The sequence below is a fragment of the Rhipicephalus sanguineus genome, unplaced genomic scaffold (genome assembly GCF_013339695.2).
Source record: "Rhipicephalus sanguineus isolate Rsan-2018 unplaced genomic scaffold, BIME_Rsan_1.4 Seq731, whole genome shotgun sequence".
Lineage (NCBI taxonomy): Eukaryota > Metazoa > Arthropoda > Arachnida > Ixodida > Ixodidae > Rhipicephalus > Rhipicephalus sanguineus.
In genome coordinates, this window is record NW_023615865.1 from 64,786 (window position 1) to 80,001 (window position 15,216).

The following is a 15,216-nucleotide window of genomic DNA, read 5'->3' on the forward strand; positions in this document are numbered from 1 at the left end:
CATACAGTATTACTAAGTGCTACAGGTCACTTCTTCAATAGTAATGCACTAGATGCTAGACGTTCGGTAAACCGACGCGTAAAGTTGCGGATTACAAAAAGGGTCTATAAGCCCCATTTCAAAATTCGCGAGTGCGCATTCCTGCGCTACATTTTCTCTCAACTAATGGCAGCAACTTTCGTGCTTCAAGTGGCGACGAGGTCGTAGTTGCACGTGCTGGCGTTTGTCTATTATGCATGTTCGTGTCAAGAGAGCCGAGTCTACATTTTCCGCGTCCCAGCGCAAGCAAACCGCGCTTGGACACCCTGTTTGAAGGAAAGACTAGCTGCCATTAATGGGCTAACTGCATCGCAGGAAAGCTAGCTGAATAATTATGAAAATGGTATAAACCCTATAAGACGGACAGTTGGGCTAATTGGTGTACAGCATAATAAAATATGGTTACTAGCGTCCTTGTCTTCTTTACGCTAGCAAACGTGTCTTAAAGGGACACTAAAGAGCAAATCGATTTTTCTTGCATTAGTAAAGCAGTCTTCCACGATACCAAAAACACCACGCTTGCTGCGAGAAGACGCTTAATAAGCGAGAAAACGCGCAAAAAGAAAATACAGGTGGCGACGCCACCTTGGAATTCCTGCACCATTTTCCGTGACATCACATATTTTTGACGGCGCCTGCTTGGGCCCACGTAGCTCCTAATCGGTTAAATCGAAGTACATTGTCCTCTGAGGGGGCCAGAGACTTGACATAACGAGTTTGTGGTAATTTCGTCGAGCCAGTGGTGCCAAAATACGTTAAATGCTCTTTGATATCTTTTATGTCACGAATTACAATGTTCGGCGCAAAATTTTAAAATGAAACTTTGAATTTGGTTTTCTCCTCTAATAATAAACCTATGGTTGTGAAATAAACTACACAATAGTTCTACGAGCACACTTTATCAATCTAAACCAATTCATTGTTTCTCTTTAGTGTCCCTTTAATATGTATATACGGATTGCCTAATCCTCTCCCCATCATCGTACTTCATCACTCTTTTTTCCCCATTGCGTTTTCCCCGGTGCAGATTAGAAGGCAGGGGCGTACTAGCTCAGGCCACCCTCTCTGCCCTGTAATATATTTTCTCTCTCTCTTTCATTGGTAACCAATATTTTATTTGCTAAAGAGTAAAACAGAACGGCACTAAGAACCAGTCAGGAAATAAGCAGCGCATATTACAATGCTGCACTTACACAAAAAACAAGTAAAATCTGAGGGTTGAATAAAATACAAAGAAAGTTGCGATTGACACTACAGGTGACGAAAACTACAGTAGAACCCCGCTGTTACGTTCCTCACTGCTGCGTTTTCCCGGCTGTTACGTCGTTTTCCGCCGGTCCCGGCATAGCTCCCATAGGATACAATGTATTGGGAACCCCGCTGTTACGTCGTAACTGTCGGACCGTTCCCGTATGATACGTCGCGAAGTGCGCCCAGAGCCGACCGAAAGACTACCAAAGAGAGCGGCCATGGCGCATTTTCACGCAGCTTGGCCTCGTTTGACCGTAATATTAGCCGCATGAGAGGCGCAAACAACAGAATCTTTCAATTGATGCAAACAAAAGCATGGCCTTCGAGATTCAAATTGCAAACATGGCGTCTATGACGTAACTGCTCGCGTAAGCAAGGCCTTCGAGATTGGCATTTACTATTGACAAAAGCATAGCCTCTGAGATTTGCATTGCACAAACATGGCGTGTATGACGTAATTGCTTGCGAAAGCAAGGCCTTCGAGATTGGCATTCACTTCTGCCATCGCGTTGGCATAGACTCATCATCATCGTTATTTGTCGGAGACCGGGAGGAGTTCGAGCTGGTTGGAGCTCGCATGGTCGTGCGTGCGGTTCGCGGTCGGACTCGCCACGCCGGTCGTGATTGCGTGTGCTTAGTTCTTTCATACCTACAGCTGCTGGTGTTAAAAAAATCACATACGTTGATTACATTTCTGTGGATGAGGCCGTCCTAAGCTCCGCGTTTCTATCCATCGACTAGATCGCGGCTGAGCGCGCCAATTTTCGTGCTGCTCGTAAGAATTGAAATAAAATTCTGTACCACTAAATATTTTGCCGTTTTTCCTGTTTTTCGGCTCTTACGTTTCCCGTCTCTTACATTTATTTCCTACGGTCCCTTCAAAAACGTATCAGCGGGGTTCTACTGTACTCGTTTATCAAATGTAAGGAGAGATGCGTTTATGCGGCAACACAATGAAACAGCGCGGCTAAAAACGAACATGAACAAATTAGCAACAAGACGATGCGCTGGCATGTGTGAAATTTACAGAAAAGAATAAACTTCTGTGTTGAAAGTTGGCGAATCGCCGTGCCGCTTACTTTCTCAAAAGTCCCCTTTTGTTTTGTTTCATGGGGTTGTTGCTGCGAACCACATGCATTTTTCTACTGAGTGAAGAAATGTCAGTTGCCGAGATGCTCGGGCGACAACCGACGCCTCCTTTGGGTCGCCACACATCCAGCATGCAAAAAAAAAAGACGCTCGAATGCTACTGACGTAGCAGGAATTGGCAAATACTCCATTGCAACCTCAAACATATGATCTAGGCCAGTTCGCATGCTGTGCCAAGTCTCAAGTGAATTCGGATTGATGCGGCGATCGACTACAGGGTTACTATAGTATGTCTTGAACTGAGAAGGCATTTGGTTCATCAGATCGTCCTCCAGTGCAACTGGTGCAACGCAGTTGCATAGAAGTGCGCGTGGTGCGAGCAGCAGTAGACTGTGAGCCGGAGAGAGGCGGGCAAGTTCATTTCTGCCTCGATGGGGTGGAGCCGCCTCCTGCCCGGGCTTGAAGTAATTGGGGAGTGCTTGGAGTGGGACGCCGTACGCGACGGAGATCAGGGCGACATCATACCCTTCTCTATGGGGTATGGCCGCCGGCACCTCGGGGCTCGTTCTGCTAGCGCAGGAATATGCGCTGTAGTGAAATCAGTGAAAGAGAGACTATGTACACCAAATCTGCGTCATGTGCTCCGGCCAAGGGGCGAGGTTGGGGGGGTGCCGTAATCGATTAATCGAATAGTTTTAATAGATTAATTCGATTAATCGAGCGGCAGAAATCGATGACGAATAATCGATTAATTGTGGACCTTTAATCGATTAATCGTTCATCGATTTTACCATCCCTACTCTGGACAGGTTCTTGCAGTCGCCGTCATGTTCTATATAAAGTCCAAATCGATAACAACCCTCCGCGCATCATGTTTTACCCACGGGTAAAAGCGCGTGAGTGGAGACGACGAACGCAGCTGAAGCAGAGATGAAATGAGCCGAACCATCTCCTTAGCAGAGAGAGCACATGCAATAGCATCACCCCACGTGCCAGGCCTGCCATCGATTGCTACTCAAGCAGAGAGGAAACGCCCCGCCCATCTTGATGAAACCTGGGGGTGGGAGGATGTGTCGCTCAAGCAGCCACTGTGAACTCTGATTTTAAGGGCGCAATCGCTATCACTGGCACACGCGCTATCTCGACAGGCCTCAGCAGACGGCTCGTATACCTTTCTATGTGCTGTGCTCTCAATGCGAAGAGACTGTGCAAAAAGTGCCTCTCTCCCTGGAGGGGCCATATTCTCTTACGCCAGCGTTTTGTAGAGTTACACGAGATCAGATCCAAAAGAGTTAGCTGCCAGCCTTACTTCGTATAATATTACAATTTGTTCCTATCGCATTCATTGCTTCGCCCTTGCGGTGAAACTGATTTTTTGCCAGTTCTTTGGACTAGTGGCCAAAAAGGAGCAAGATACATTGTGCATAGGATGAGATGAACCTTCTGTATAATCACTGCATCTTTCCTCAACCTCAATGTACTGCAGCCGACCACTTTGTGTGAAGACACTACCATGTTCCACGGCTCGGTCGACATGCTACGGGTTTCAAGACCAACATCAAAATATTATTTTTCTTTGCTCCAAATGAGTACAACCATAAATAAATTGTGCACGCATTTTGAGCATATGGTTTGATTCTTTTTGCGTAACAATGGAGCATGACTGGCTGCAGAATAATTAATTACATGCTAATTAGGATTAATTACTAAAACCCACACCAAACAACATATTACTTCACTTTCTTTCTTGAAATGTAATACAGTGAAATCTCGGTATAATGAACTTGAGGGGACCGCGGAAAAATGTTTGTTATTCTGAAAGGTCGTTATAGTGAAAGCCCAAAAATTTACCATAACAATAGAATTTCAGTAACACAAACGTCCTACCTTTGCAACGGTACGTCCTTGAACTCGTTTCTCACAACAATGCACACGTGAACGTCAGACAAGGCACGTTTATTTGAAATAGTCCGTGACCGTTTTTTGACGGGTGCAGCACAAACTCTGCATCACGAACGATTCTAGACCGTCCGCATTTTTATGCGCCGCTTCGGCCGCTATTTTCTATGAATAAGCGGAGTTTTCTCAAGTAGTCCGACGCATCTGTTGCCGACACGGACTCGTCGCGATCTTCGGGTGCTACCGTGACATCGTCGTCCATGTCATCGCTGCAATCCTTTAAGGCACAACTGCATGCACGCGAATTTTGAGCGACGGCCGACAGGATTTGCTGTCGCGGAGGGCCATCCATCGCCGTCGCTTGTCGCCCGTCGCAGGTTTCTGGAAAGCCAGAAAACATCGCTTGTCGCCCGGAAGTGAGCATGACGATGTCGGCAAAATGGCAGCATCTCTGACCCTCGCTTCGGTTGCAATTTGCTCGTGATGCTTCCAATCGGCGCGTACTTCAAGGAATGCAAGTTATAGATTACCTTCTTTACAGCCCCATCTCACGCGGAGAACGAGGCAGCAGCCGTATTTTGTCGTCAGCATAGACCGCTTATATAACGTAAGTCGCTGGAGTCGCGAATATCCGCACTATAAGCGGTACCGCACTATAACCAAAACAACATTTTTGAAAGGTTGCACGTCTGCAAAACATGACCAACGGGTAGGCGCGCGATTCCGACTATCGAGGCATGCGACTGGGACGTAAGTTTGCATCTGCTTACATTTGGAAATGTTGAAGTGTTAGCGTCCGCAGACCTGCGGTGCCGACATAACGAACGCGGAAAAAAATGCGCCATCACGGGAAGTTGCTGCAGTAGCACACTGCGCGTGCGCGATGTCGAAAACGGTGGCGACCACAAACCACCACTCGAGTGTTTCACACGCACGCCCGCGTTTTCGTTAAAGATGTAAGTCACCCCTTCTAAATGCAACAACTGCAGAATGTTTCATTGACTCGGCACCAAACCGCAACTTCTGTAGTCCGCGGCCGCCGACATGGCAGCTACAGTCAAACCTCGATATATCGAACAAGGACATATCGAATTATTGCCTATATCGAACGGTTCCTATATCACGTGGGAAATCGCATGCATTTTTAATTTTTTATTTCGAACGAAGTTTGACGTATAATGGATATATCGAACTCGGCCACCCCAAACCGCCCGCGCTCCGTTGACAGGCGGCGAGCTTTCCCGCCGCGCTCCGTTGACAGGCGGCGAGCTTTCCCGCAACTCTCGAAAATAGCGGTAGCGCGGTGGGCGTTTACGACTGCTGCACACATCGATGGCGCCGAGTGCGCCACTTGAACGTAGCGGCATACGCACGCCGCAGCCTTGCAGCAACGACGCACTGCACTTGTTGCACCAGCTCCTCCTTGATAGTATCGCCAGGCATCCGTGCATCCGTCGCATCGGTCGTTGTTGTGCTCGTGTGTTAGGCCTGCCGCGCGTTGTGGTGTGTGTAGCGATGGCTGCAGACGCGAAGAAACGGACGACCCTGACTTTTGCAGCAAAACTGGAAGCAATCCAGCGCGTTGAGAATGGTGAGAAGAAGTCGAGCGTCGCGGACGGGTTAGGCATACCAAGGAGCACATTGAGTACTCTGCTCAAAAACAAAGCCAACATAAAGGCCAAGGCCGAGAAGAGTCAGCACTCGGGCGCGCGGCGTGTACGCAAAGCTGCTTTTGAAGATGTTGAGAAGTCTCTCCACAAGTGGTTCATGGACGCAAGGGCCCGAAATATTCCTGTATCGGGGCCGATGTTGCAACAGAAGGCAAAGAACTTTGCATTCATTCTTGGCGTCGAGAATTTCAGTGCGAGTAGCGGTTGGCTACAATGTTTTAAGACTCGTTTCAACATTGTCGGGAAGACTGTGTCGGGAGAGAGTGAGGACGCCAATGATGAAGAAATTCAGAAGTGGCTTGATCATGAGTGGCCCAAAGTTCTCGCCAAGTATGACCCGAGCCAAATCTTTAATGCTGACGAGACGGGCCTGTTCTGGCAAATGCTTCCGCGGCAAACGCTGGACACTCGCGGGGACAAGTGTCACGGGGGCAAGCAAGGCAAGGCCCGTGTGACGGTCCTATTGGCTGCCAATATGGATGGGAGCACGAAGCTGCGGCCACTTGTAATTGGCAAATTTAAAACCCCGAGGTGCATGCGGAACTGCCCCAATATTCCGGTGACTTGTGCCTGGAATAAGAAGTCGTGGATGACGAGGGATATTTTCCTCAAGTGGCTGAAGGCGTGGGATTCGGACCTGGTGCGTCAGGGACGGAAGGTATGCCTTATCGTCGATAACTGCACGGCACACCACACCGATGCCCAGCTGAGCAACATCGAAGTGGTATTTCTGCCGCCCAACACCACTTCGAAGCTCCAACCGTTGGACCAGGGCATTATCCGCACATTTAAGTCTATCTACAAGCGTCGGCTGATCGACATTTTGCTTGTAAGACTCCGGATGGGCCAAGATCTGAAGATCGATCTTTTGGGCGCCATCCAAATGCTCAAGGCGTCGTGGGAAAACGTCAAGCAGTCGACGATAGCCAACTGCTTTCGGCATGCGGGCTTCGGTGGACGCACTGACGAAGCATCAGTGGAAGAATCCGAGGAAGCTGGGTTGGCATGCGCAGATGAAGAAAGCGAGCTCGCCGAAACGTGGAGCAAGCTGGAGAGCTTTGTTGGTGCGGAGCCGCAAAGCATGTGCATCGAAGACTTCGTTGGAGGTGACGACAGCACTGGTACAACGGCGGAGCTAACGGATGTAGAGATCGTCGCCGAAGCTACCGCTGAGCAGCCGAATGAAGACGCTGCCGAGGTGGATCCCGCAAGCGCTGATGGTGCCCCGCTCCCGACATCAGCTGAGGTCGTAGCCGCTTTGGCCCTTGCGCGCCGCCACTGCAGCGCGATTGAAGGCACCGGCCTTTCACTTGTGGATCGCCTGGACTATGTTGAGGACGCAGTCGTCAAACACGCCATTGCCAACAAAAAGCAGGCTACTCTTTTTCAGTATTTTAAGCCAACACAATAAATAATTTGTTTGAATCTTCAAGTGAGTATTTACTGCACCACGATTGGTTCGTTGGTTGTTTTCCACAAGTTCTTGACGCATTTTTTACGTGATTTTTTATATCGAATTCTGGATATATCGAACTATTTCGCGATCGCCGTGCCGTTCGATATATCGAGGTTCGACTGTACTACTGTCGCGGTTAAACATAAGATTGCGAAAAAAGAAAGTCACGAAACGCTTTTATGGCATCCTTATCTCAAACAAGACAATAATAAATTTGGCATGTTGTCATTCATCTACTCTGTACAGTGGAACTTCGATTATACGACTTTCAGGGGACCGCGCAAAATCGTCGTATAATCCGGGCGTCGTATAATCGAAAAACCGAGAATATAGGCAGTGACGGTCATTTTTGCCCCACAACAGCGGGCACATAATGCCTAAGAAAGTCCGCGGCACAAACGTACGCTGCTCCAAGGAACGTAGATTAAATTAATTGAAAAAATGACAACCACGCATTTTATCGGAGGTGTGAACGAACCTTTATTTCTCACCTTTTAAAAAAATCTGTGATTTTCTTCTGAGAGTTTGCCCAGCCACGACGCATCAGCTTTCTTTCGATAGCTGCAACATCTGGCAGCAAGTCGCCGATCTCATCGCGTGCGCAAGCAAACCGCCGAATGTGGTCGACGTAGCACAACACGTCCGCGTAAGTCGGAACGGACACGCTAGCCTCTGCAGCGTCGTCCATCTCTTCCTCGTCGGAAGTTCCCGCAGTGTCGGGACGCACAGTTTCGATAATGTCATCCAGCGACACTTCACTGCACACTGCAACGTCGTCGTCGGCACCAACATAGTCCGCGAAAGATCCAGGCAGCTCCAGGCTGCCGAACTCTGATTCATCGTCAACAGGCAGTGCAGCTTCACTGGTAGAACAAGCACCACTTCTATTAAAGCCGCAGTGCCTGAAGGAGTTGGCGATAGTTTCTGGCGTGACTGCGTCCCATGCACTAGCAATGTAGTGCATTGCGTCAAGCACAGAAAGCTTCTTATCCAACTGCTTGCGTTCCATGCCCGCCAGCCGACGCTGCACCAGAAACTTCCGATATTTCTGTTTCATGCACTTGATGACGCCAGCGTCAAGTGGCTGCAGCTGGCTAGTGCAATTGGGGGGCAGAAATACAACTTTCACATTTCTCAAATGCGACATATCTGATGGATGGCATGGCGCATTGTCAAGCAGAAGAATCTTTCTGTTCTTAGCCCCAGCTGCTGCAGATATGTAGAAAACATAGCAGCCGTCATCCAGGCTTTCCGGTTGAACGTGTACTGGCACGGCAGCCTTTTCAAATTCTTGAAGCATCGCGGCTTCTCAAACTTGCCGATCACGAGGGCAGGAAGCTTTTCAGAGCCGTCTTCATTAGCGCAAAGCAATACGGTAAGACGCTCTTTGCTTCGCTTACCCCCGTGACAGCTCTCTCCTTTGAATGCCAATGTCTGTTCTGGCTGCATATTATAAAATAATCCAGTTTCGTCTGCGTTGAACACGTCGGACGGTTTGTATTCCCGTATCAATTCCGGCAGCAATGCAGTCCACTTTTCTACAGTGTCGAGCTGACTGACGCGCTCTCTCCACAGCAGCGGCTGTACACAACTCCACTGCGTTTTTTAAAGCGATCCAACCAGCCATTGGAGGCTTTAAAGTCGTCAATGCCGCAGCGCAATGCAACTGTCTCAGCCTTCTCCTTCAAAATTGCGCCATCCACGGCGATTCCTGAACTGCGGGCCTGACGCAACCACTCAACGAGGGCCTTCTCCATGGCAGCATATTTGCCATCTTTCGCGGCCTTCCTGTTCAGGCCGAACTTTGCCGCATTTAGTAGGATGCTGTCCTTCTTCGCGAGGATCGTTTTCAGCGACGACTCGGGAATGTTCAGGTCGCGGGCAATGCTGGCCTTTGTTGCTCCGTTCCGCTTCTCTGCCTCCTCGATTATGCGAAGCTTTTCTCCGAGCGTCAGCGGTTTTCGGTTCCGCGACATTGCGAGACGCAGCACTCGCAACCAAAAGTTCGAAAGCTTCCTCGCACACCAATGACCGAACACAGAAAATTTTGCACGTGGACACAGCAGCTGCGGTGCAGCACAACCAACCGATGAGGCAAACACGTGAAGGAATGGCTGAATGGCAGCACGGCAGTAGGCCTATTCGATTTGCAAGCTTCGACCAATCGCGAGCAGCTAAAACGGCCCAGCCCTCTGGTAGCTAGACAGCGGCGAGTTCCGGTTCCCGCGGCTGTCGCAAACATTGGCTCAACAATCGCCGTTCAACACGTCCGGTATAACGACACGAAATGTAGTGAAAGTTATCGTATACTAGAAAGCGAGCTCGAGATTATCTGCCATGTTATCTGCTCACAACGGTCACTGCGGTCACAACGGTCACGGTCACTACAAAACCACCCAAAAGAAGAGAGAGAGAAAAAAAAAAAGGCGACAACGGAAGTGCGCAGTGCAATGCGACAAAACGAATGCGCTCCGGCTGGCTCCGGCCAACGTTGGCTCTGGCTAGCTATGGCCGACCGCGTGTCGAAAAATTGAAGAGGCCCTGTGGTGGCAGCGCGGATACGAACTCGGTTCCTCGGTTTCCCGACTTTTTTCGCCCGGCCGCAGTGTGTTTGCGTGCCAGCCCGCGTCATCGTAGGTCTTTTTTTTTTCTCGGACAGTCCAGCAAAGCGTCGTACGAGGCGGGGCCGGCGTAAAATTGCGTCGTACAATTGAGGTTTTTAATACATTATTTCTATGGGGGTTTTGCCGGGACCAAGCCAATTCGTCGTAAAACGCGGGTCGTCGCAGGACCGGGGGACGTATAATCGAAGTTCCACTGTAATTCTTTTTCGTAATTTGCCTGCGCGCACGCAATAGTTTTCAATCGAACAACGGTGACACTTTGTCGAGAACATGTAGGTGCTCCCGTCACTACAGCAGCGACAGCGCGACGGAGCCCGTTTGTCGCAACAGTCTTCGCTCGAAAGTCGTGTGCAATGCATGCGGTTGGGCCTTTACAAAACCTGATGTGTTGTTGCCTCCGCAACGGAGGGGGAAAAAAAAGTTATCCGCCCGCGTCTTTCTCCTCCCGCACCATCTCAGGTTTTTGCGGGAGGGCGTCCGCTCTTCGCGTTGCATCATCTGCTAGCTTTACAGCTCCGACTGCCATGACGGATACACTGAAATCTAAGAATTTTCGCATTTCGGGATATAAGTTCATAGTACTGAGGCGTTGTTAAGATTACACGGGAATTAAATAACGATCGTTATTCTGAAGTTCGTAGTAGTGAAATATTTTTACACTGAAACTATAAGCAGTCGGCACGGGATTTCTTAAAAGTTCGTTAATTTGAAATGTTCGTTAATGTGGTGTTCGTTGTAACGAGGTTTGACTGTATCAAGTGGCTCAGAATCATGTGTGAATTTGACACCTTTGCAGACAGTCGATCATAATTCGCACCTGAAGAGAATACAACAAGCCCAACCTTACTGTTCCTTTGTTAGGGGCATGGCAACAAACAAAGTGTCACTACCACAGTACCATGCACGAATACCCACTCACCCTGGGGTTGGTCTGCTCGACAGTGCAGGCCAGAAAGGCAAGCCTGTAGGACATCTCACGCACACCGAGATTCTTCAGGCCACGAACTCCCTCAGTCTCAAAACCTTCCATGCCTTTGTGGTGGGCAGAACTTTCAGTGCGCAGACCTGGAGCACGAGATGAATAGACAAATCAAGGATTTCACACAAAGATTTGACACAATACAGGAAAGGCTTCTGGCTGTTTCACGACTGTCTAATAGTGTGCAGCTGACATTTTAACATTGGTCAGTAGTGTGGGGAAGGAGGAGAAGGAAACAACAAAAAGTAAATTAATTTGAAGGGTTTTACATGCCAAGGGAGACGGATAGATGAAACAGGACAGGAAGAAGTAGAAAATATGGCACTTAAAGCTGGCAGCTCTGCTGGCGTAAGTTCCTCTGGCCAAATCCAAAGTAAATAAAGTACTCAGATGGCTACATTTCATAATAATAAAAGGTGATGGTAAAGACAAGTGAGGTGTTATACAACTATTTATTACTTCGAGCGCAAGGCCTTTTTATGGTGCGCATCAAAGCAAGGGAAGATGAATAGATGAAACGAAGCAATGAAAAAGCCTCGTCACAAAAAGTTGCTGAAAAGGACAATCAAGCAATGGTGACAGCGCAGCCAAAAATCTTAAAACCTCAAGCACACTCATGAGATACAAAGCGAAAGTAAAAAATATAATTACAAATATGAATCCTAAAACCAACCAACAAATAAGATAAAACCAAACAAGCCATGGAAGTTACACGATGGAAAGATAAGAAGACGTGGTAAAAAATGCTACTGAGAAGGCATGCACCGTAGGTAGTGTACCTCCTTCTTGGAGAGGGAAAGTTGTTATTGTTTCATTATGGTTCATGTGATAATCTCTCATAGTTGAGCTGGCAATTCCACTCACCTGGTGTGGTTAGCTGGCTGACATCAGGGACTACAATGAGTGTGCCTGTGAAATCACACCTGTCACCTGCTTGGGCGACTTCAACTGCCTCTGCACGTACAATAACCTCGACACTGCAAACAGAAAAAAAGACTAAGGTTAGCTTATATAGTAAATATATACTAGCAAGCACTGCGACGGAGGAAAGTGAAATAAAAACAGACTTTGCTAATCTCTAATCACATGTACTGCAAAGCATTTCATAACTCCAGAGCTTGTATACGTGCCTGGAAAGCTATTTCTCTTGAACAGATCACTTTAGTACTTCCCACTCCACAAGGGGTGTTAGACAAAGGGTAGCTTTACAATAGATTAAAAGATCATCTTCTCAAATTTCACAGAATAAGAAACAATGTCAGAAGTACCCTAAAGTGGAATTATCAAGGGTATCAGAAAAACAATAAACATCAACACATTTCTATTTCCTGAACAAATTTGCGAATCCCATTCTAATTTTACGCAAAAGAGGCATGCAAGCTGCAATTCTCTATTGCTTTGTCACTTCTTTCACAACACAGCCATGGCACAATTAAGATCCATGTCTTCATCCGAGTCACGCTTTTACGCTAACGCAAACAATATTGAAACGAACGAAGATTTCGCAAATGCACTCATACCTGCGTGGAATGTTTCCTCGGGGAAGTTCGGCCTGCGTTTCCTGTATGCGAACCTTCTGAAAATCCACAAATGTCGACTTGTTCGTGTCGAGAATGAAACGTGTCCTGTTCTGGCACACAGGGTTTCTACAGATGGTCGGCTGCATTGGCAGAATAGGAACATGAATGAGCGGGCATAATAGCTAATCACTGTTCGTATTTATGCTCATTGCATCTCATTTGAGAACAGGTTTACTACTGGTATCAGGAAAAGATAGTGAAAAAGAAGCAGTGTAAGCCATGGTTCACCTGCGTGTATTTGAACTGCTGCTCCACGCCACTGACAACTGTCTGGCAGTCGACGCAGATGAATGTGCCACTGACAAGCTCTGGGTGCACCGGATGGGTACGCACAACTTGGCCACTGATCTTCAGCAGGCTGCCAACCTTAGCGGTTGTTAACTCTCGCACCCTGCAACAATTGATGATTTGACAACTCAAATGTACACCAAAAAACGGGGTGCATACACTAATGAGGTGCCGCTGGTGCACTGCCAGTTGACTCCTGCAGACGAAATGTTTTACGGAACTCTTCACAACCAATTCATACCGTGGTTTCTGCCATAAATATTAGCTACATTATAGCAAAAATAACATATGTTGGATTTCTTTCAGCATACATACTGCCATGTGTTAAGTTGGTGTGTCCTTCAAGGCGAGCATGCTTACTAATTCACAATAAAGTCAGCTTATTTCATCCAGAGTAGCTAGCTTCAGTCAACTCCATGCAAGGCTTGTTGCCCTGAAAATGCATTCAGAAATAGCATTTCTTCTGCCCCCTTAATTTGGTCATCAGATAAATGCTTCACGTGGAAGCATCAGCCAATACTGTAGCAAGTTAAAAAATTAAGAAGCTCCTCTGCTCACGCTCTTTTAAAACAGAAGAAACCTACACACTCCTAAATGGAGGAACATTTTCTAAAAACAAAAGCCTTCCTAAGTGTAGTTAACTGAAAATACATCCCTGCGCACATGCTGCTTATTGTTTATGGACATAAGGAAAGGCCAATAAAATGTTGATGGTCATACTGTCAACAAAAAGAACCGAGTTTGAGCAGCAAAATAAACTTTCATTATTTCATGTCAATGGAAAAAATCGCTGGTATGGTACTTAGCAGAGATGATCTATAAATGCAAAATTAGAGGCCTTCATTTTAAACCTGCACTGCCACAAGCACAAGAACATCAATCAGGATGATTTATCCATTCATGGCAACCAACATCCCGAAGCAACATTGTTGCTATGAAAGGCAGGCAAAAAAGAATGTTTCTAAGTTCGTACATGTGGGTTATAGTGTGCATATAAATGTATGTATACATGAGCAATCATGCGTAAAACACTACAAACAGGGAGTCGAACCAGAGATTTCATACTCAGCAACAAAACACCATAGCCACTGATTCACCATCGCAGGCTATGCAATTGGGTGTTGCCCCGAATAGTATACGACCCTGCATGTCAAAGAACCTGAAAAGCCTTGTAGTTTTTTAACTCTCAACGCTTTATTTCTTTTTATTTTCAAAGGTATGCACTTACTTGTGTCTCGTGGCCACATCCACAAAGCTGACATAGTATTCTTTCTCGACATTCACTTCAGCGTGATCCCTGACGAAGTTGCGTAAGGCACGACACAGGTAGGGGTACACACTGTAATGAGAAAGTGAAAGGAGCGTTTCACAAACATGGAATGCCACAGTAGCTGGTGTTTCAACATCAGAGGGATTATAAACGGTCTTCCCATCAATAAACAAGCCATAGCCATCAAGACGACTCACCGATAGTACTCTTCCTGGACGACAGTAGCAAGGTTCTGGTTGAAGCGCTCAACGTCGGCAAAGCTCACTTCCAGCGTATTTCGCTCTGGCTTCACCAGATTCCTCGCTTCCTCAACGTACTTGACCTCATTCCGTTCATTCTTGCACCTGCATGAACCAACATGAACATGAGGCAACATGAACCAACAATATCATGGACCTCAGTAAGCAGTACAATGAATAAGACTACGACAAAAAAAAACGTACGATGACTAAAAGAATAATAATAAACTTAATAAATAAATTTCTTAAATTGCATGCACTATAATGAGTAATAGCTGTGCTTCCTTGCATGGTACGTCCTCTGTTTTTCAGAATCAATCCTGCTTACAGAAAAGTACCAGCTATCTCTCAAGGTGTCCGAGTAAGGAACTGAAGCACAAATAAAGCAAGAGCCACAAATACTTATTAAAGGAGTACTGACACGATTTTGAAGTGCAGCAAAACGGACGTTTTTGGTTTCCTTGGCATGTAGTGTTAACACTCTCCCCACACCGCATCCGGGAAGCACGTATAAATATTTAAGTTTGATTTTATAGTTTTCATCTCCCAGCATCTGCAAGGCAGCTTCACCGCATGGAGAGCCCTATGACGTTTCAAGTCAGCTCACTTGGTTTGCAAAATCTGAGTTCTGCATGCAGCCTAAATCACAGAAATCGCTGTCGGAGGCACTGGACGACAGTTCACTCATCATGAACCACGTTCGACGGACAGCAAAGGACAGCAGGTGCATATTTCGTGGGTTGCAGTCTGCCCGTGACGTCACGGGCAGACTTGACACGTCACTATGAAGCCGCCCTCTCGAAACCGAAACTGCTGGTTGAAAGAAGCGGTA

At 47.2% G+C, this 15,216-nt stretch overlaps 1 protein-coding gene across 1 annotated transcript in view; it reads right to left on the minus strand.

Annotated features, from left to right (window-relative positions):
• The window catches only part of LOC119378201 (DNA replication licensing factor MCM6-like), a gene marked incomplete at its 5' end in the record, with an annotated part of 35,417 nt that extends 20,928 nt beyond the window's left edge, over positions 1-14,489 (minus strand). Inside the window, 6 exon segments of the mRNA XM_037647410.1 lie at positions 10,948-11,093; positions 11,872-11,984; positions 12,528-12,667; positions 12,816-12,978; positions 14,104-14,214; positions 14,343-14,489. Of these exon segments, the coding sequence (XP_037503338.1) occupies positions 10,948-11,093; positions 11,872-11,984; positions 12,528-12,667; positions 12,816-12,978; positions 14,104-14,214; positions 14,343-14,489 (820 nt within the window).
• Between the last annotated feature and the right edge of the window lie 727 nt (positions 14,490-15,216).